Source organism: Equus asinus, chromosome X (genome assembly GCF_041296235.1).
Source record: "Equus asinus isolate D_3611 breed Donkey chromosome X, EquAss-T2T_v2, whole genome shotgun sequence".
NCBI lineage: Eukaryota > Metazoa > Chordata > Mammalia > Perissodactyla > Equidae > Equus > Equus asinus.
Genome location: NC_091820.1, coordinates 107,282,023 through 107,298,302, shown reverse-complemented (window position 1 = coordinate 107,298,302; position 16,280 = coordinate 107,282,023). Strand labels below are relative to the sequence as shown.

The following is a 16,280-nucleotide window of genomic DNA, read 5'->3' as shown; positions in this document are numbered from 1 at the left end:
AAAACTCAGCATCATCATACAATCATTAATGTAATCATGTAATTTCCATATGTCCTTTATTTAGAATAGAATTTCTAATAGTTCAGTTGTAGAATTTTGTTAGCATTCATCTTGAAACTGTAATTCATGAATTTAAAATTTTTAAATTTTCCCGTCTTTTATCTTCCTAAATCAACTTGGTGGTCAATTGAGATTTCTTTGGAATTTATTAATTTCTTTCCATAAATTCTGTTCACTATTTTAACATTTAAAAGTAGATTTCTACAGTTTGTGCATTACTATAAATTTTTCCGCTTCACCACTTTAAGCCATGCAACAGCCTAGCATTTTTGAAATATGCATTCTCATCACCATAAATACTTAAACTTTGTATATTTTTGTTTGGAGGGATTGGTAGTTAATTTGATGTTGGGTACTTGGCAGGGCTTCTGAAAACTCCTTTAATTTTAGGAAGTGGAATCACACAGAAAACATTGGCTGATCCCTGAACTAGAGGTTCAGCTTGGCTGCTCTCCCTGTCCCTTTATATTTTATGTCCACTTTGGTCCTGCCTGCCTCAATATCTAATCATTTACCAAGACCTACTTTTATTTTTAGTACTGAAATATTTTGAATGCATTTCCCACCTGCATTTCTTCTATTTCTGCCCTAGTACAGGCCCTCATCATTTCTTCCCTGGACTACTACGATAGTATCCTTGCTCTTCTCCCTTTCTCCAGTCCATTCTCCTCCCTGCAGCCACGATGATCATTTCAAAGAACACACATATGATCAGACCATTCCTTTGCTTAGAAACCTTGACTGTCTCCTCATCACTTAGAAGGCAAATTCTAGGTCCTTTTTTTTTTTTTTTAAAGATTGGCACCTGAACTAACATGTGTTGCCAATCTTCTTCTTTTCTTCTTCTCTCCAAAGCCCCCCAGTACATAGTTGTATGTATATTCTAGTTGTAGGTCCTTCTGGTTCTGCTATGTGGGATACTGCCTCAGCATGGCCTGATGGGCATTGCTAGGACCGTGCCCAGGATCCCAACTGGTGAAACCCTGGGCCGCCAATGTGGAGTGTGTGAACTTAACCACTTGGTCACAGGGGCCATCCTCCTCTAGGTCCTTCTTAATCAAGCCCCCACTTACCATGTCAGCTTCAACTCAACTATTTGCTCTCCTTTCACTGTCCTCTCCAGCAATATGGCACTGCTCAAAGGTTTTCTGCACTCATCCTTTCATTTATTGCTTCTGTGTCTTTGTCCTTGTGGAATGTTATTCCCTTCCTTCTTTTTCTGTAAACACCTACTCAGTTTTTTACCTTCTCAGGAAACTTTCCTTCTCCACAACCCCCACAACTTCCCCAAATGCCCTTTATCTGTGCCTCATAATATGCCATGCATAGCTTTATCATTGTATTGAGAAGGTTGTATTACTTGTATAAATGAACCTATTTTCCCCCTAGACTGAGAGATCCTTGAGTGGATGATATTTTACTAAATTTCAGTGTTCCCAGCGTCTAGCACAGTGTCTGACATATAGTATATGGTTGGTAATTACTTGTTGAATGATGAATAAATGTCCTATGTGGTATGCATATTCAAGGTTAAATGTTAAGATTTTTGTATTTGATTGGTAGTAGTCATTCAAAAAACATGGATCGTTTAATATTATTTTATACAATTAAATCCTTGGTGATTATTTCTAAGCCTGTATTAGATACACATAGTTTTCCAGGTAAATGTTCTTATTTGGGGTGATGGAATTTTTACATGCCTCCCTGTACGTGTCTCAGATTGTGACATATTGTTGCCATTTCCCATCAGGAATTAATCTTAACACATGGATCTTTTCTAAGACGTGAGAAGATTTTTCATTTGTGATATTTAAAGGAAATAAATTTATAAGAAAATATTTTATGTGAGTGGATAGTACTTTTAAAACTTGAAAGTGCTTATGAATCACCTTGGGGTCATATTGAAATACACATTCTGATTCAGTAGGTCTGGGGTGGGGCCTGAGATTCTGCATTTCTAACAAGCTCCCAGAGGATGCTGATGCTGCTGGTTCACAGACTTTGAGTGGCAAGATGGTATTTTTCAGATTCTTCCTTTAGCAGTCGATCAAAGATTTTCAGTTTTCCTTTTATATGTCTAAATCATCATTTGTATTTTAATTTCATCTTTCATTTTTTTATTTTTATATTTTAGCAAGACAGTGATAATGCTAATATGTCACCACAATCTCCAGTATCTGAGGTACAAGTTCTGTTTTTGTATGTGTTTTACATAGGTTTCTTCCTTGTCTCTTCTCTCTAACCTCATCTTTCTTTTTTTCTTTTTGTTGTTTTACAGTGTAATTTATTCACCCATATTTAAAAGCCCACAGTAGGTTAATTTGTACAAACCCAGCCTATAAAAAATTCTAAGAACACCAACCTTTTGTACAATTGTTCATAATAAATGTCATGTAAATTTACTTATTGGAAAATGCCTATAAATCAAAGAAAAGAATTCACTTTATAAAATTTTTATGTTTTATAATTCATCCATATTTTGAAATTAATGATAAGAACAGCCTTAAAATTTTAAATTTGGAAAAAGTACTTTAGCATTGTACAATGGCCTTTGGTTTTTCTCGTAACCAATTAGGTCTGAAAGCAATGCAAGAGAAACTTCCTTTTTCCACGAGAAACATCCCTGCAGTGGGTTGTTCCTATCGACAGGAGGGTACACAATCCCTAGCATCTTAGACGCAAGTGGGGGGCATAAGGAGAAGGGCTAGATGAAAACTCGAGTTTGTGAAATCTCAACTAAATACTCTGGGGTTAATATGAGTGATTCTTCTAATTTAGTTAAATCGATTACTTTACAAGAGATAAATTTTAAAAATTCTAAATAGTGTCTCTTCTACTTCAGATTACCTTATTTAGTATTTTTATTGTTTTGGCATTAGTAAATCAATGACTATGATTCATTTCAGAACTTTGTCTAAATATTTGAATGATCCAAATTCACCACATAACTTTGGTTAGTTAGATAGCATTTTATTTTATATAGGTGGTGTTAATTTTTTTTAAAAAGCCAGGATTATTTGTCTGTTTTGGGTGAGTTGCATTATAAAACTTTTAAATGGACTTGGACATTAGTTTTATTAGCATGTTTCTAAATTATCTGTATGGCAGGTAAAATGGTTTACATTCTTTTAGAAAATAATTTAAATTAGGATAGCCTGAAATTAGTCTGTTACATACTTTTGTAAATTCTTTCGTTTACTTTCAGTTATAACAAATGTGTGACTACTTATATATAAATATTATAAATGTGTAAGTGACTACTTATTTGCCTAGTTGCTTTATGATTTTATGATCTATGTTCACGGGGAGAGTATTAGTGCTAGTTTTCTCCAATAAATTATACTACTTTTCTAATACATTTTTGCTTGCATTTGGATAAGTGAATATTTTTGTATGGCAATTCTTAACACTTTGACTGAAATAATGAAGACAAACTATGAGGCTTGTGGACGGATAGAGTGGTGAGCGTGTGTTTTGGTATCTCAACTAACATTCAACTTGAGCTGTGTATCACAAGTTAATCAGCAGAAGATGCAGAGAATCAACAGAATTCCGATTGCTTCAATAGCATCTGTGAAAGGAAAATGGTATAAATAATTAGTATAGTACTTTACTATTAACAAAGTGCTTGCCTGTACATTTGAACCTAAGAGATGTCCCGTGAGCCTGGTATTATCCTCATTATTTTACGACACAACAGACTAATAGCTTTTCCCGAAGACCCCAGTCAATAAATGGTAGAGAAGTGACAAAAGCCCAGACTCTAATTCACAGTTGTTGCACAGATTAAATAAGATGCTGCTAAAATTACATTATCTTATGACTTTATAATTTACAAAGTGCGTTTTTTTAGGTCATCTCAGTTAATCTTCACAACATCCCATTTTAAAGATGAAGAAACAGTCACAGAGAAATTAAGTGTTTTTCTCTAGCCTTAGCCTAAGCTTTCTGAATCCAAGTTCAGATTTCTTTAATGTGCCACAATTCTTTCCACAGCACACCACTGTGTGAAAGCACTTTGAAACAATGTGCATTCAAATAGAAAAGATAATGATTTATCATCTATCACTCTGTAGCACCATTAGTATGAGTGTGTAGATTTGCTTCAGATTATCCACTAAGTGTCGAGTACATAGTAGGTACTGAGTAAATGTTGCTAATTTCACTTATCTTTTTATTGAAGCTTACTTCATTTTTTGGGGAGACTTTAGTCTGGTTCTTCATTCAAAAAAGAGTATCTATTTATTTTATACACTTAACTAGTTTTCTTTTTCATTTTCCTTATACTATGAGAGAGAAGTATTTAAAGGCTTATTTAGTCAGGTCAATTAGCAAATATTTCTAGACCTTTTTTTAAAAGTGAAATTTACCAATTTGAACTGAAATGCAATTTGCCTTTCCCTACTCCACTAATGATGGAAAAAAATAAATACTTCTCAAAATTGGATTGGATATGAATGAACAACTACCTTGATTATTTTGAAAGAACAGAGGTTTTATTTGTTTTCTGTTTTTAGGAATATGATAGAACTGATGGTTTTTCACATGGTCCCTTTGGCTTGAAGCCTAGATCAGGTAAATATATATTCTGCAAATAAAATTTATTGGTTATGTATGAAACTAGAGTTTCCCAGCTTAAATGGGATTGATTCCATAGTTTTAAGTACACATAGATTCTTTCCCCTCTCCTAAAAGTAATTTTCTCTTAACCTTATTTGTCTTTCCAATTCCCATTCCCCATTTCTTTCTTCCTCTTTACCTTCAAGCTCCTGAAACCTCAGCTTTTTGCCTTAGATATACTGCAGTCTTATTTCTACTCTACTGTGACTGCTATTAGAGTGACCACTCTGCCAGCAAACCAAACACTGTTTGAAATTATAGCACTCCATTATATTGTGGTTTTAAAAAGGGATCTTTTCGCATTTGGCAAGCCCAAAAGAAAATGGATCCATGTTACTTGGCAAGGTATTGAATTATAGTTTTTATTCCTGAATAACTGTATTGACCTTCAAGAATAATTTCCTTCTTCTTTAAAGATAATAAAGGCTGATTTATGTTCAATAATAATTTTTAACCTGGGTCGTAAGTTTCTAATAACGAATGTTTAAGAACATGTATAGGTGGTAGAAATCGTTACACTTGTCTTCCCTGTTCTTTCAATTATGCAGATAAGTAGATTTCAATTATATTCTGTAAAAAATATTTAGAATGTGTTAATAAGTAATAGTGTTTTATGTAGTTTTGTACTGATTCTTTTTATTATGTCTCTTTCCCCGCTGATGGTTGATCCTTCCTATTAGCTTTGTAATAAGCTAGGAAATTTCTGTTTTTATAGCTTTTAGTCGCTCATCTCGGCAGGAATATGGGGCAGCAGATCCAGGATTTACAATGAGAAGAAAGATGGAACATCTACGAGAAGAGCGAGAGCAAATACGACAACTTCGCAATGTAAGTCAGATGGACCTTTTGATCTGCTTTTAGAAATGGGTTTAACTTGGAAAGTTAACAAGGTATATGGATTTTTATTTTCACTGCTCTTTAAAATTTTGGATTATGTAATGATTAATAATATAAATATGTAAGATATATAGATAGAATATCTATGATTTATACCCATTTCTTTATAGAATCTTGAATCCAGGCTAAAAGTAATTTTGCCGGATGACATTGGAGCTGCATTGATGGATGGGGTTGTTCTTTGCCATTTAGCCAATCATATAAGGCCACGCTCTGTAGCTAGTATTCATGTGCCCTCACCAGCAGTGGTAAGTTTTGTCTACAATTTCTTAGTTCTCTAAAGGAAGATAGAGCTTCTCTAAAGGAAGATAGAGCTTTAAATAATATACCTCAATTCATTTTTCAATTTTTATTAACTTCTGTATCAATATGCCTGAAAATATACCTTTTCCCCCTTACTTTACAGCCTAAATTGAGCATGGCAAAATGTCGAAGAAATGTGGAAAATTTTCTTGATGCCTGTAAAAAGTTGGGTGTCTCACAGGTAATTGTTATTTTTCTAACAAAATGCTCATTTAAATATTTATTACATGCTTACTGGGATTCTTCTTCTTCACAATAGGAATGAATAATGCTTTCTGAACATGAAAATGAATACCTTCCCTTGGTACCTTCTACTGAGTTCCAGTTGTAACTGTAACAGCTGTCTAATGAATGTTTTTAAGCTGCTTTTAAGGTCATTTATAAGACAGCTACACGGATAGAAAATTTACTAATCAAACACATCATTGAATAAACAGAACTTAGTGGCCATATTACAAGTTGATTGTGATGCTATTGCTACTCTCCTTTTTCCTGCTGGAGGACATTTGGGCTCCTTTGTGAGTTCATTGATAGACTGTGATCGGAAGAGTTGCATTCATTGTGAACAGAGTTTTAAACTTTATTTGAAATGTTAAACTGGAAATCTTAGTAACATTTTCATACTATCTCACTGGACAAACTTTGAAATTTGTGGGAATTGGCTTATGTTTCACATAATAATTGCAATACTATTAGATCAGTAATTAAAGCAGTATTGTAAATGTATTATGAAAATGAATAATCAAAATATTGCCTTTTGGGAAAACATTATAAGCCTAACATTAACATGACTGACTGTTGAGAGGACGTGACGTTGTTAGCAGATTGCAATCTAGTCGTGCTTTCTTTTTACTCTTATTTTATTCTTTACAATTTATTTTTATTGAGCTATAATTGACATAAAACATTGTGCAAGTTTAAGATGTGCAATGTGTTGATTTGATGCACATATATTCAGTTGTGCTTGATAAGCTCTCTTTCTAAGGATGTCATAATAATCTGGTCTGCAGATTCCATTTTAACCTCTTTCCTCAAGTAAATAAATATAATTTATATAGAGAGAATCAATTGAATTACTGTGTAATTTGGAAACTACCTGCTGCTCTTTTCTCATTACCTCTTCTCTATGCTTGACATGATATTTTAAAAATTTAGTTCTTTTTTTTTTTAAAGATTTTATTTTTCCTTTATCTCCCCAAAGCCCACAAGTACATAGTTGTGTATTGTGTATTTTTAGTTGTGGGTCCTTCTAGTTGTGGCATGTGGGACATCGCCTCAGCATGGCTTGATGAGCAGTGCCATGTCTGCACCCAGGATCCGAACCAGTGAAACCCTGGGCCGCCAAAGCAGAGCACGCAAACTCAACCACTCGGCCGTGGGGCCGGCCCCTAAAAAATTTAATTCTTAAACATTTTTATGTTCTTTCTTTTTCTTACTCAGTCTCTTAGTGAGAAAATAGAAAAATTAAGGTTTTTTCTAGTTATTATTGCATTATATACATTTTCCTGTTTTGCCATTTTTGTTTTAAGAGTTTTTTGCCGGGGGGTTCTCACTGAATATTTATTGAATGAATGCACATTCTATAGGTGAGGAAATTGAGGCACAGAGAGGTTAGGGAACTTGTCCAAGGGCACACCTTTAGTAAACAGTGAGCCAAACTATGAACCCAGGTGTCTAACTCCAGAACCTACCCTTTAACTTGGATACTTTCTATTTCTGTTCTTTTATATGAAAGAAAAAAGATGGTCCAACATACTTGAGACATCATCTTGATACAGTAGGCAAGGAGGATAAATGGGAAGGTCCTTTGAAAACTCTTCTACTTAGCATACTCTTCTCTTTCCAGCTTGTTCTAGGGCAGGGTTAGTCCTCCACCCAACATCACCATAAGGGAGGCAATGGAGGGACCAGTCATCAACTCCCAGTTTCCAGACTCTGTAGCTACTGGTGAAGGGAAGAGTTTTATTTTTAGCTTCAATTTTTTTTTTCTGACTTGGAAATGGTAATAGTTTCTTCATTTAGCTTTTTTTTGGTTTTAAGATATTTTTATATTTTAGTAGCTTTATTGAGGTATAATTGAGAGACAGTAAAGAGCATATATAAGAAGTGTACAATTCGACAAGTATTGACATATGCAAACACCATTAAATCGCCACCATAGTCAACATAATGAACATGTCTGTCAAACCCAAAAGTTTCCTTGTGTCCCTGTGCAATCCTTCCTTCCCCAGGCAACCACTAATCTGCTTTCTGTTATAATTTAGTTTGTATTTTCTATCTAGAGTTGTATATAAATGTAATGATACAATATATACTATGTTTTCTGTCTTCTTTCACTCTGTAATTAGTGTGACTCATCAGTGTTGTTCCATGTATAAATAGGTTACTCCTTTTTATTGCTAAGTGGTATTTCATGGTATGAATAGACCACAGTTTGTTGGTCCATTGACCTCTTAATGACCATTTGGATTGTTTCCAGTTTTAGGGACTACTATAAATAAGGCTGCTATGAACATTTTAATGTACAAGTCTTTGGCTATATGCCTTCTTTAATTTTGGGTAGATACCTAGGAGTGGAATAACTGGAACGTATAGTAGGTGTATACTTAAGATTATAAGAAAGTTAAAACTCTTTTCCAAAGTGGTTGTATCATTTTGCATTTCCGTCAACAGTGTATGAGAGTTCTAGTTCCTCCACATCCTCAACAATAGTTCAGTAAGGTCAATGTTTTGTTTTGTTTTGTTTTCTTTTTTGAGGAAGATTAGCCCTGAGCTAACATCTGCCACTAATCCTCCTCCTTTTGCTGAGGAGGATTGTCCCTGAGCTAACATCTGTGCCCATCTTCCTCTACTTTATATGAGGGATGCCTCCACAGCAGCACTTGATAAGCGATACATAGATCCACGCCCGGGACCTGAACCGCTGAACCCAGAGCTGCTGAAGCAGAGCGCGTGAACTTAACTGCTACACCACCAGGCTGGCCCCGGTCACTGTTTTTTTTTTTTGTTGTCAAATTTTAGCCATTCTAATAGATATTTTCTGGTTTGCCAGCGTATTTTTTAACATTTTTTGCATGATTATTATAGAAAAAATTTAAAATACAGAAAACTATAAAGAAGGAAAATATAATCACATGTAATGCTACCCCCCAAAGATAAAGGCTGTTAACAAGCATACATTTTCTTTCTGTGTTTTCCCCCATTAGGATCATTCTGTATATACTGTTTTTTTGTTTATGTTGTTTTTTACCTAAAGTTATACTCTGGGCATTTTCTTATCAGAATCTAAGACTATATCTGGGCATTTGTTTAATCAAAATATTCTTTTTTTATTTTTTAGTTTTTAAAAATTTATTTTATTGAGGTCACAATGGTCTATAACACTGTAATTTCAGGTGTACATTATTATAAATCAGTTTTTTAATAGACTGCATTGTGCTCACACCCAATAATGTAGTTTTTATCCATCACCATGCATATGTGCCCCTTTACCTGTTTTGCCTCCCCCTACATCCCTTTCCTCTCTGATAACCACTAATCTGTTCTCCTTATCCATGTGTTTTTTTATCTTCCACATACAAGTGATATCATACAGTGTTTGTCTTTCTTTGTCTAGCTTGTTTCACATAACATAATACCCTCAGGGTCCATCCATATTGTCGCAAATCATGATTTTTCCCCTTTTTTATGGCCGAGTAGTATTCTGTTGTATATATATATACACACACACACACCACATCTTCTTTATCCATTCATCAGTTGATGGGCACTTGGGTTGCTTCCACATCTTGGCTATTGAGAATAATGCTGTGATGAACATAGGGATGCATAAGTCTCTTTGGATTGTTGATTTCATGTTCATTGAATGAATACCCAGTAGTGGAATAGTTGGGTCATATGGTATTTCTGTTTTTAATTTTTTGAGAAATTTCCATACTGTTTTCCATAGCAGCTGTACCAGCTTGCATTTCCACCAGCAGTGTGAGGGTTCCTTTTCTCCACACCCTGTACAACATTTGTTATTTTTTGTCTTGTTAAATATAGCTATTCTGACTGGTATAAGGTGAAATCTCATTGTAGTTTTGGTTTGCACTTCCCTGATGATTAGTGATGTTGAACCCTGATGTGCCTCTTGGCCGTCCGTATATCTTCTTGGGGAAAAGATCTGTTCATATCCTCTGCCCATTTTTGATTGGGTTGTTTGTTTTCTTGTTGTTGAGTTGGATGAGTTCTTTATATATTTTGGAAAATAACCCTTGTCAGATATATGATTTGCAAATATTTTCTCCCATTTGGTGGGTTGTCTTTTCGTTTTGTTCCTAGTTTCCTTTGCCTTGCAGAATCTCTGTAGTCTGACGTAGTCCCATTTGTTTATTTTTTCTTTTGTCCCTCTTGCCCGAGTAGACGTAGTATTCAAAAAGATACTGCTAAGACCAATGTCCAAGAGTGTACTGCCTATATTTTCTTCTAGAAATTTCTTGGTTTCAGGTCTTACATTCAAGTCTTTAATCCATTTTGAGTTAATTTTTGTGTATGGTGTAAGATAATTGTCTACTTTCATTCTTCTGCATGTTGCTGTCCAGTTTTCCCAACACACTTTATTAAAGACACTTTCCTTTCTCACTTTATGTCCTTGCCTCCTTTGTAGAAGATTAGCTGTCCATAGATTTGTGGTTTTATTTCTGGGCTTTCAATTCTGTCCAATCGATCTGTGCATCTGATTTTCTGCTGGTACCGTGCTGTTTTGATTACTGTAGCTTTGTAGTATATTTTGAAGTCAGGGATTGTGATGCCTCCACCTTTGTTCTTTTTTTCCAGGATTGCTTTGGCTATTCAGGGTCTTTTTTTTCCATATGAATTTTAGGATTCTTTGTTCTGTTTCCATGAAGAATGTCATTGGAACTCTTGATTGGGATTGCATCAAATTTGTAGATTGCTTTAGGTAATATGGACATTTTAACTATGTTTATTCTTCCAATAGAATATGTTTCCATTTCTTTTTGTCTTCTTTGATTTCTTTCAATAATGTCTTATAGTTTTCAATGTATAGGTCTTTCACCTCCTTGGTTAAATTTATTCCTAGATATTTTGTTCTTTTCATTCTGATTGTAAATGGGATTGTATTCTTGACTTCTCTTTCTGCTAGTTCGTTATTATAGAAATGCAACTGATTTTTGTAAGTTGATTTTTGTACCCTGCAACTTTGCTGTAGTTATTATTTCTAATCGTTTTCTGGTGGATTCTTTAGGGTTTTCTATAAATAGAATCACATTGCCTTCAAACAGTGAGAGTTTTACTTCTTCCTTTGCAATTTGGATCTCTTTTATTTCTTTTTCTTGCCTAATTGCTCTGGCCAAAACCTCCAGTACTATGTTGAGTAAGAATGGTGAGAGTGGGCACCCTTGTCTTGTTCCTGTTTTCAGAAGGATGGCTTTCAGTTTTTCACCATTAAGTATGATGTTTGCTGTGGCTTTGTTGCATATGGCCTTTATTATATTGAGATACTTTCCTTTTATACCCATTTTATTGAGACTTTTTATCATAAATGGATGTTGGGTCTTGTCAAATGCTTTCTCTGCATCTATTGAGATGATCATGTCATTTTTATTACTCTTTTATTAATGTGGTGTATTACATTCATTGATTTGCAGATAGTGAACCATCCCTGCATCCCTGGTATAAATTGCAGTTGATCATGGTGTATGATCCTTTTAATGTATTGGTGTATTTGGTTTGCTGCTATTTTGTTGAGGATTTTTGCAGCTTTGTTCATCAGCGATATTGACCTGTAATTTTCCTTCTTTGTGTTGTCCTTGTCTGGTTTTGATATCATGGTGATGTTTGCCTTGAAGAATGAGTTAAGAAGTGTCCCGTCGTCTTCAATTTTTTGGAATAGTTTGAGAAGGATGGGTATTAAATCTTCTTTGAATATTTTGTAGAATCCTCCAGAGAAGCCATCTGGTCCTGGACTTTTGTGTTTTAGGAGATTTTCGATTACTGTTTCAATCTCTTTACTTGTATTTGTCTATTTAGATTCTCTATTTCTTCTTGATTCAGTTTTGGGAGGTTACATGTGTTGAAGAATTTATCCGTTTCTTCTAGATTATCCAATTTGTTGGCATACAGTTTTTCGTAGTATTCTCTTACAGTCTTTATGTTTCTGTGGTGTCCATTGTAATTTTTCCTCTTTCATTTTTAGTGTTATTCATTTGAGCCTTATCTCTTTTTTTCTTAGTGAGTCTGGCTCAGGGTTTGTCAATTATTTTTACCGTCTCAAAGAACCAGCTCTTAGTTTCATCGATCCTTTTTATTGTTTTTTCAGTCTCTATTTCATTTATTTCTGCTCTAATTTTTATTATTTCCCTCCTTCTGCTGACTTTGGGCTTTGTTCTTTTTCTCTTTCTGTTAGGTGTAGTTTAAGATTACTTCTGTGAGATTTTTCTTGTTTCTTGAGGTAGGCCTGTAGTGCTATAAATTTCTCTCTTAGTACTGCTTTTCCTGCGTCCCATAAAACTTGGTATTTTGTGTTTCATTTTAATTTGTCTTCAGGTATTTTTTGATTTTTCCTTTCATTTCTTCATTGATCCAGTGGTTGTTCAGTAGCATTTTGTTTAGTCTCCACATATTTGTGACTCTCCCAGCTTTTTTCTTGTGGTTGACTTCTGGTTTCATAGCATTGTGGTTGGAAAAGATGCTTGATATAATTTGACTCTTCTTACATTTATTGAAGCCTACCTTGTTTCCCTATATGATCTGTCTTTGAGAATGTTCCATGAACTTGAGAATAATGTGTATTCTGCTGTTTTGTGATGGAATGTTCATGTATATCTATTAAATCCATCTGTTCATGTGTTTCACTTAAGGCCTCTGTTTCCACTGTTTCCTTGTTTACTTTTCATCTGGGTGATCTATCTATTGATGTAAATGGGATTTGAGATCCTCTAGTATTAATGTGTTGGTGTCAATTTCTCCCTTTAGATCTGTTACTAGTTGCTTTATATACTTTGCTGTTCCTGTGTTAGTTGCATATGTATTTGTAAGTGTTAAGTCTTCTTGGTGCAATGTCCCTTTTGTCAGTATATACTGCCACTCTTTGTCTCTCATTATCCTTTTTATCTTGAAGTCTGCTTTGTGTGATATATGTATAGCTAAACCTGCTTCTTTTGTTTGCCATTTGGTTAGGTCATCATCTTCCAGGCCTTTGCTCTCAGCTTATGTTTATATTTAGAGCTGAGATGTGTTTCCTGAAGGCAGCATGTTGTTAGGTCTTGTTTTTTAATCCATCCTGCCACTCTGTGTCTGTTTATTGGTAAATTCAATCCATTTACATTTACAGTGATTATTGATACATGAGGGCTTAATACTGCCATTTTATCTTTTGTTTTCCAGTTGTTCTATATTTCCATTGTTTCCTTTTCCTTATATTTTTGTGTGCTGTTTCTTTTGGTGATTTTGTCACTTTTCTCTTTACTTATGAATTGTGACTCTGCTCTGACTTTTTGTTTAGTGATTACCATGCGGTTTGTGTAAAAGATCTCATAGGTGAGATGGTCCATTTTTCTGACAGCCTTTTGTCTCCATTAGCCTAAGCAGGGTCCATCTCTTTCCTCTTCCCCTTCTGTGTTATTGTTGGCATAAATTATTCTTTTTTGTATTGTGAGTTGTGACTAAAGTGTTTATAGTTACTTTTGATGCTTTCCTTACCTTTATGTTATACTTAAGTGTTTACTAACCTATTTTGATATAGAGCTGGAATTTTCTGATTTTGTCTGCTATTTATCTCCTTGTTCAAAGCTTTGTAAGCCTTTGCCTTTTTCTTTCATGTGAGAGGCCTCCCTTCATCATTTCTTGTAAGGCAGGTCTGGTGGTGATGCACTTCCTCAGCGTTTTTTATCTGGGAAAGCTTTTATTTCTTCATCATATCTGAAGGATAATTTCACTGTATGGAGTATTCTTGGCTGATAGTTTTTGTCCTTCAGTATTTTGAATGCATCATTCCATTCTTTCCTTGCCTGCAAGTTTTCTGCTGAGAAATCTGCTGAAAGCCTGATAGGGGTTCCTTTGTAGGTTATTCTCTTCTGCCTTGCTGCCCTTAATATTTTATCTCTGTCATTGACTTGACAGTTTTAATATTATATGCTTTGGAGAAGATCTTTTTGCATTGATGTGGTTAGGAGTTCTGGTGGCTTCATGTGTTTGTAAGTCCAGTTTCTTCCCCAAGTTTGGGAAGTGCTCAGCTATTGTTTCTTAGAACAAGCTCTCTGCTCTTTTTTTCCTATCTTTTCCCTCTGGAATAACTATAATCCTTATGTTACTTTTCCTAATTGAGTTGGCTATTTCTCGATGAATTTCTTCATTTTAAAAAAATCTTAGTTCTCTCTCCTCTTCTGCCTGAAACATTTCTTGTTTTTTATCTTCTGAGTTACTAATTCTCTCTTCCACAAGATCTGCTCTATTTTTTATGCTTTGTACATTATTTTTTTATCTCATTAATTGTGTTCTTCATACTCAGAATTTCTGTTTGTTTTCTTTTAAAGCTTCCACCTCTGTGATGAAGTATTCCTTTTGCTCATTAATTTTATTCCTGAGCTCATTGAACTGTCTTTCTGTGTCTTCTTGTAACTTGTTGAGTTTCTTTTGGACAGCTATTTTGAATTCTCTGTTATTCAGTTGATAATGCTCTCTGACTTCGGGTTTGGTTTCTGGAGACTTGTCATTTCCTTTCTGTTCTGCAGTGTCACTGTAGTTCTTCGTGGTGTTTGATGAGTTGATCCTCTGCTTGTGCATCTGTGGTAGTATTAGGTTGCAGATTCTACCTGCAACTGCTTGGGGAGAGGCAGGGGCTGTGTTTTATGTTTCTGTCCCATTTGCTGGTTGTTGTGCCTGTCAGGCCACTCTGTGTTTGTGTGGGCTGGTAACAGCCACTCAGCAGGGTGCACTCATGCAGGCAGGACCGCTATGCTCTGTGGCCAGGTCATAGCCAGACTGATGCACTTGGTGGGTGGAAGTTCTTCATGCAGGCCAGATACTTGCTCAGTTGGTGGGTCTGGGTGAGCTACTGTGCTAGGTGGGCAGGGTGCATTTGTGCAGGCTAAACTGCTGCTACTTGTTGGGGAGCATTCACATGGGCTAGACCATCTTAGTAGGTGGGCCCTCCTACAGGCCAGGCTACTACTCTGATACCATCTGTGTATAGTTGGGCTCCCCCTATCTCCATTCACGGTCACACTGGCTCCTGTGTGAGGATTAGCAACCTGGATCACTGCCACCAGGGAGAGGGAAGGGTTCTCTCAGTTCCATGGCTTCCCAGGGATTCAATCCACCCACCTTCAGATGTATAGCTGCATGGATCTCTAAGGCATTCTGTTGTGTTGTGTAAGAAATCCTTTGTTGTTTAATGGGTGTCCATTTAGTTTTAAGTTAGAGGGGAAAGACAAAGAGAATAACTCACTCTGCCATGATACTAATGTCACCTTCTAATATTTTAATTTGCATTTCCCTGAAGACTAATGATGTCGATTATCTCTTCAGTGGCTTATTTACCTTTTATATGACTTTTATGAAGTGTGTATTCTAATCTCTTCTATTTTTGAGTTGGGTTTTTTCCTTTGCATTGAGTGTGAGATTTCTCTATAAATTATAGATAAATTCCTTTATCAGATATGTGATTTACAAATACTGTGTTTCAGTCTTTGGCTTGTCTTTTCATTCTCATTACAGTATTTTTGAAAAAGCAGAAGCTTTCAAGTTTTTGAGCTAAAGTTTATTATCTTTTATTTTTTTAATTAAAAAAAAATTTTTTTGAGGAAGATTAGCCCTGAGCTAACTACTGCCAATCCTCCTCTTTTTGCTGAGGAAGACTGGCCTTGAGCTAACATGCATGCCCATCTTCCTCTACTTTATACATGGGATGCCTACCACAGTATGGCTTTTGCCAAGCAGTGCCATGTCCACACCCAGGATCCGAACCGGCGAACCCTGGGCCGCCGAGAAGCGGAACGTGTGAACTTAACTGCTGTGCCAATGGGCCAGCCCTGTATTATCTTTTAAAATTTATTGTGTTTTTAATGTCAAACCAAAGAAGTCTTTACATAACTCAAGGTCACAAATATTTTTCTTATGTTTATTTCTAGAAGGTTTATAATCTTAGGTTTTACATTTATGTCTATAACAAATTTTAGTTAATTTTTTATATGTTGAAAGGTGCAGATTGAAGGTCTCTTGTCTTAGGCCTGGGATTGGGAACATGCATTGATTTTTTTTTAAGCATTAGTATTGAGATATATTTAACATACCATAAAATTTACTGATTTAAAGCATATAATTGAATGGTTTTAGTATAGTCACAGAGTTGAACAACAATCACAACAATGTAAGTTTAGAATATTTTTATCACTCCA

General features: G+C 35.2%; 1 protein-coding gene and 1 non-coding gene across 11 annotated transcripts in view; both read left to right on the top strand.

Moving 5' to 3' along the window:
• Positions 1 to 16,280, top strand: part of LRCH2 (leucine rich repeats and calponin homology domain containing 2) — a 123,400-nt gene that overhangs the window by 101,082 nt on the left and 6,038 nt on the right. For 5 of the 10 annotated variants that reach the window (XM_070502482.1, XM_044763898.2, XM_044763901.2 and 2 more), the window contains 5 exons: positions 2,195 to 2,242; positions 4,578 to 4,635; positions 5,396 to 5,508; positions 5,688 to 5,825; positions 5,984 to 6,061. In XM_070502482.1, the coding sequence (XP_070358583.1) occupies positions 2,195 to 2,242; positions 4,578 to 4,635; positions 5,396 to 5,508; positions 5,688 to 5,825; positions 5,984 to 6,061 (435 nt within the window). Of the gene's footprint in view, positions 1 to 2,194; positions 2,243 to 4,577; positions 4,636 to 4,826; positions 5,025 to 5,395; positions 5,509 to 5,687; positions 5,826 to 5,983; positions 6,062 to 16,280 lie in introns of those variants that run through there. The other 5 variants (XM_070502484.1, XM_070502483.1, XM_070502485.1 and 2 more) reach the window with 3 other exon arrangements.
• LOC123282780 (small nucleolar RNA SNORA35) lies at positions 2,593 to 2,721 on the top strand. The gene has a single exon (XR_006523018.1). It is a non-coding gene; the product is annotated as a small nucleolar RNA SNORA35 (small nucleolar RNA).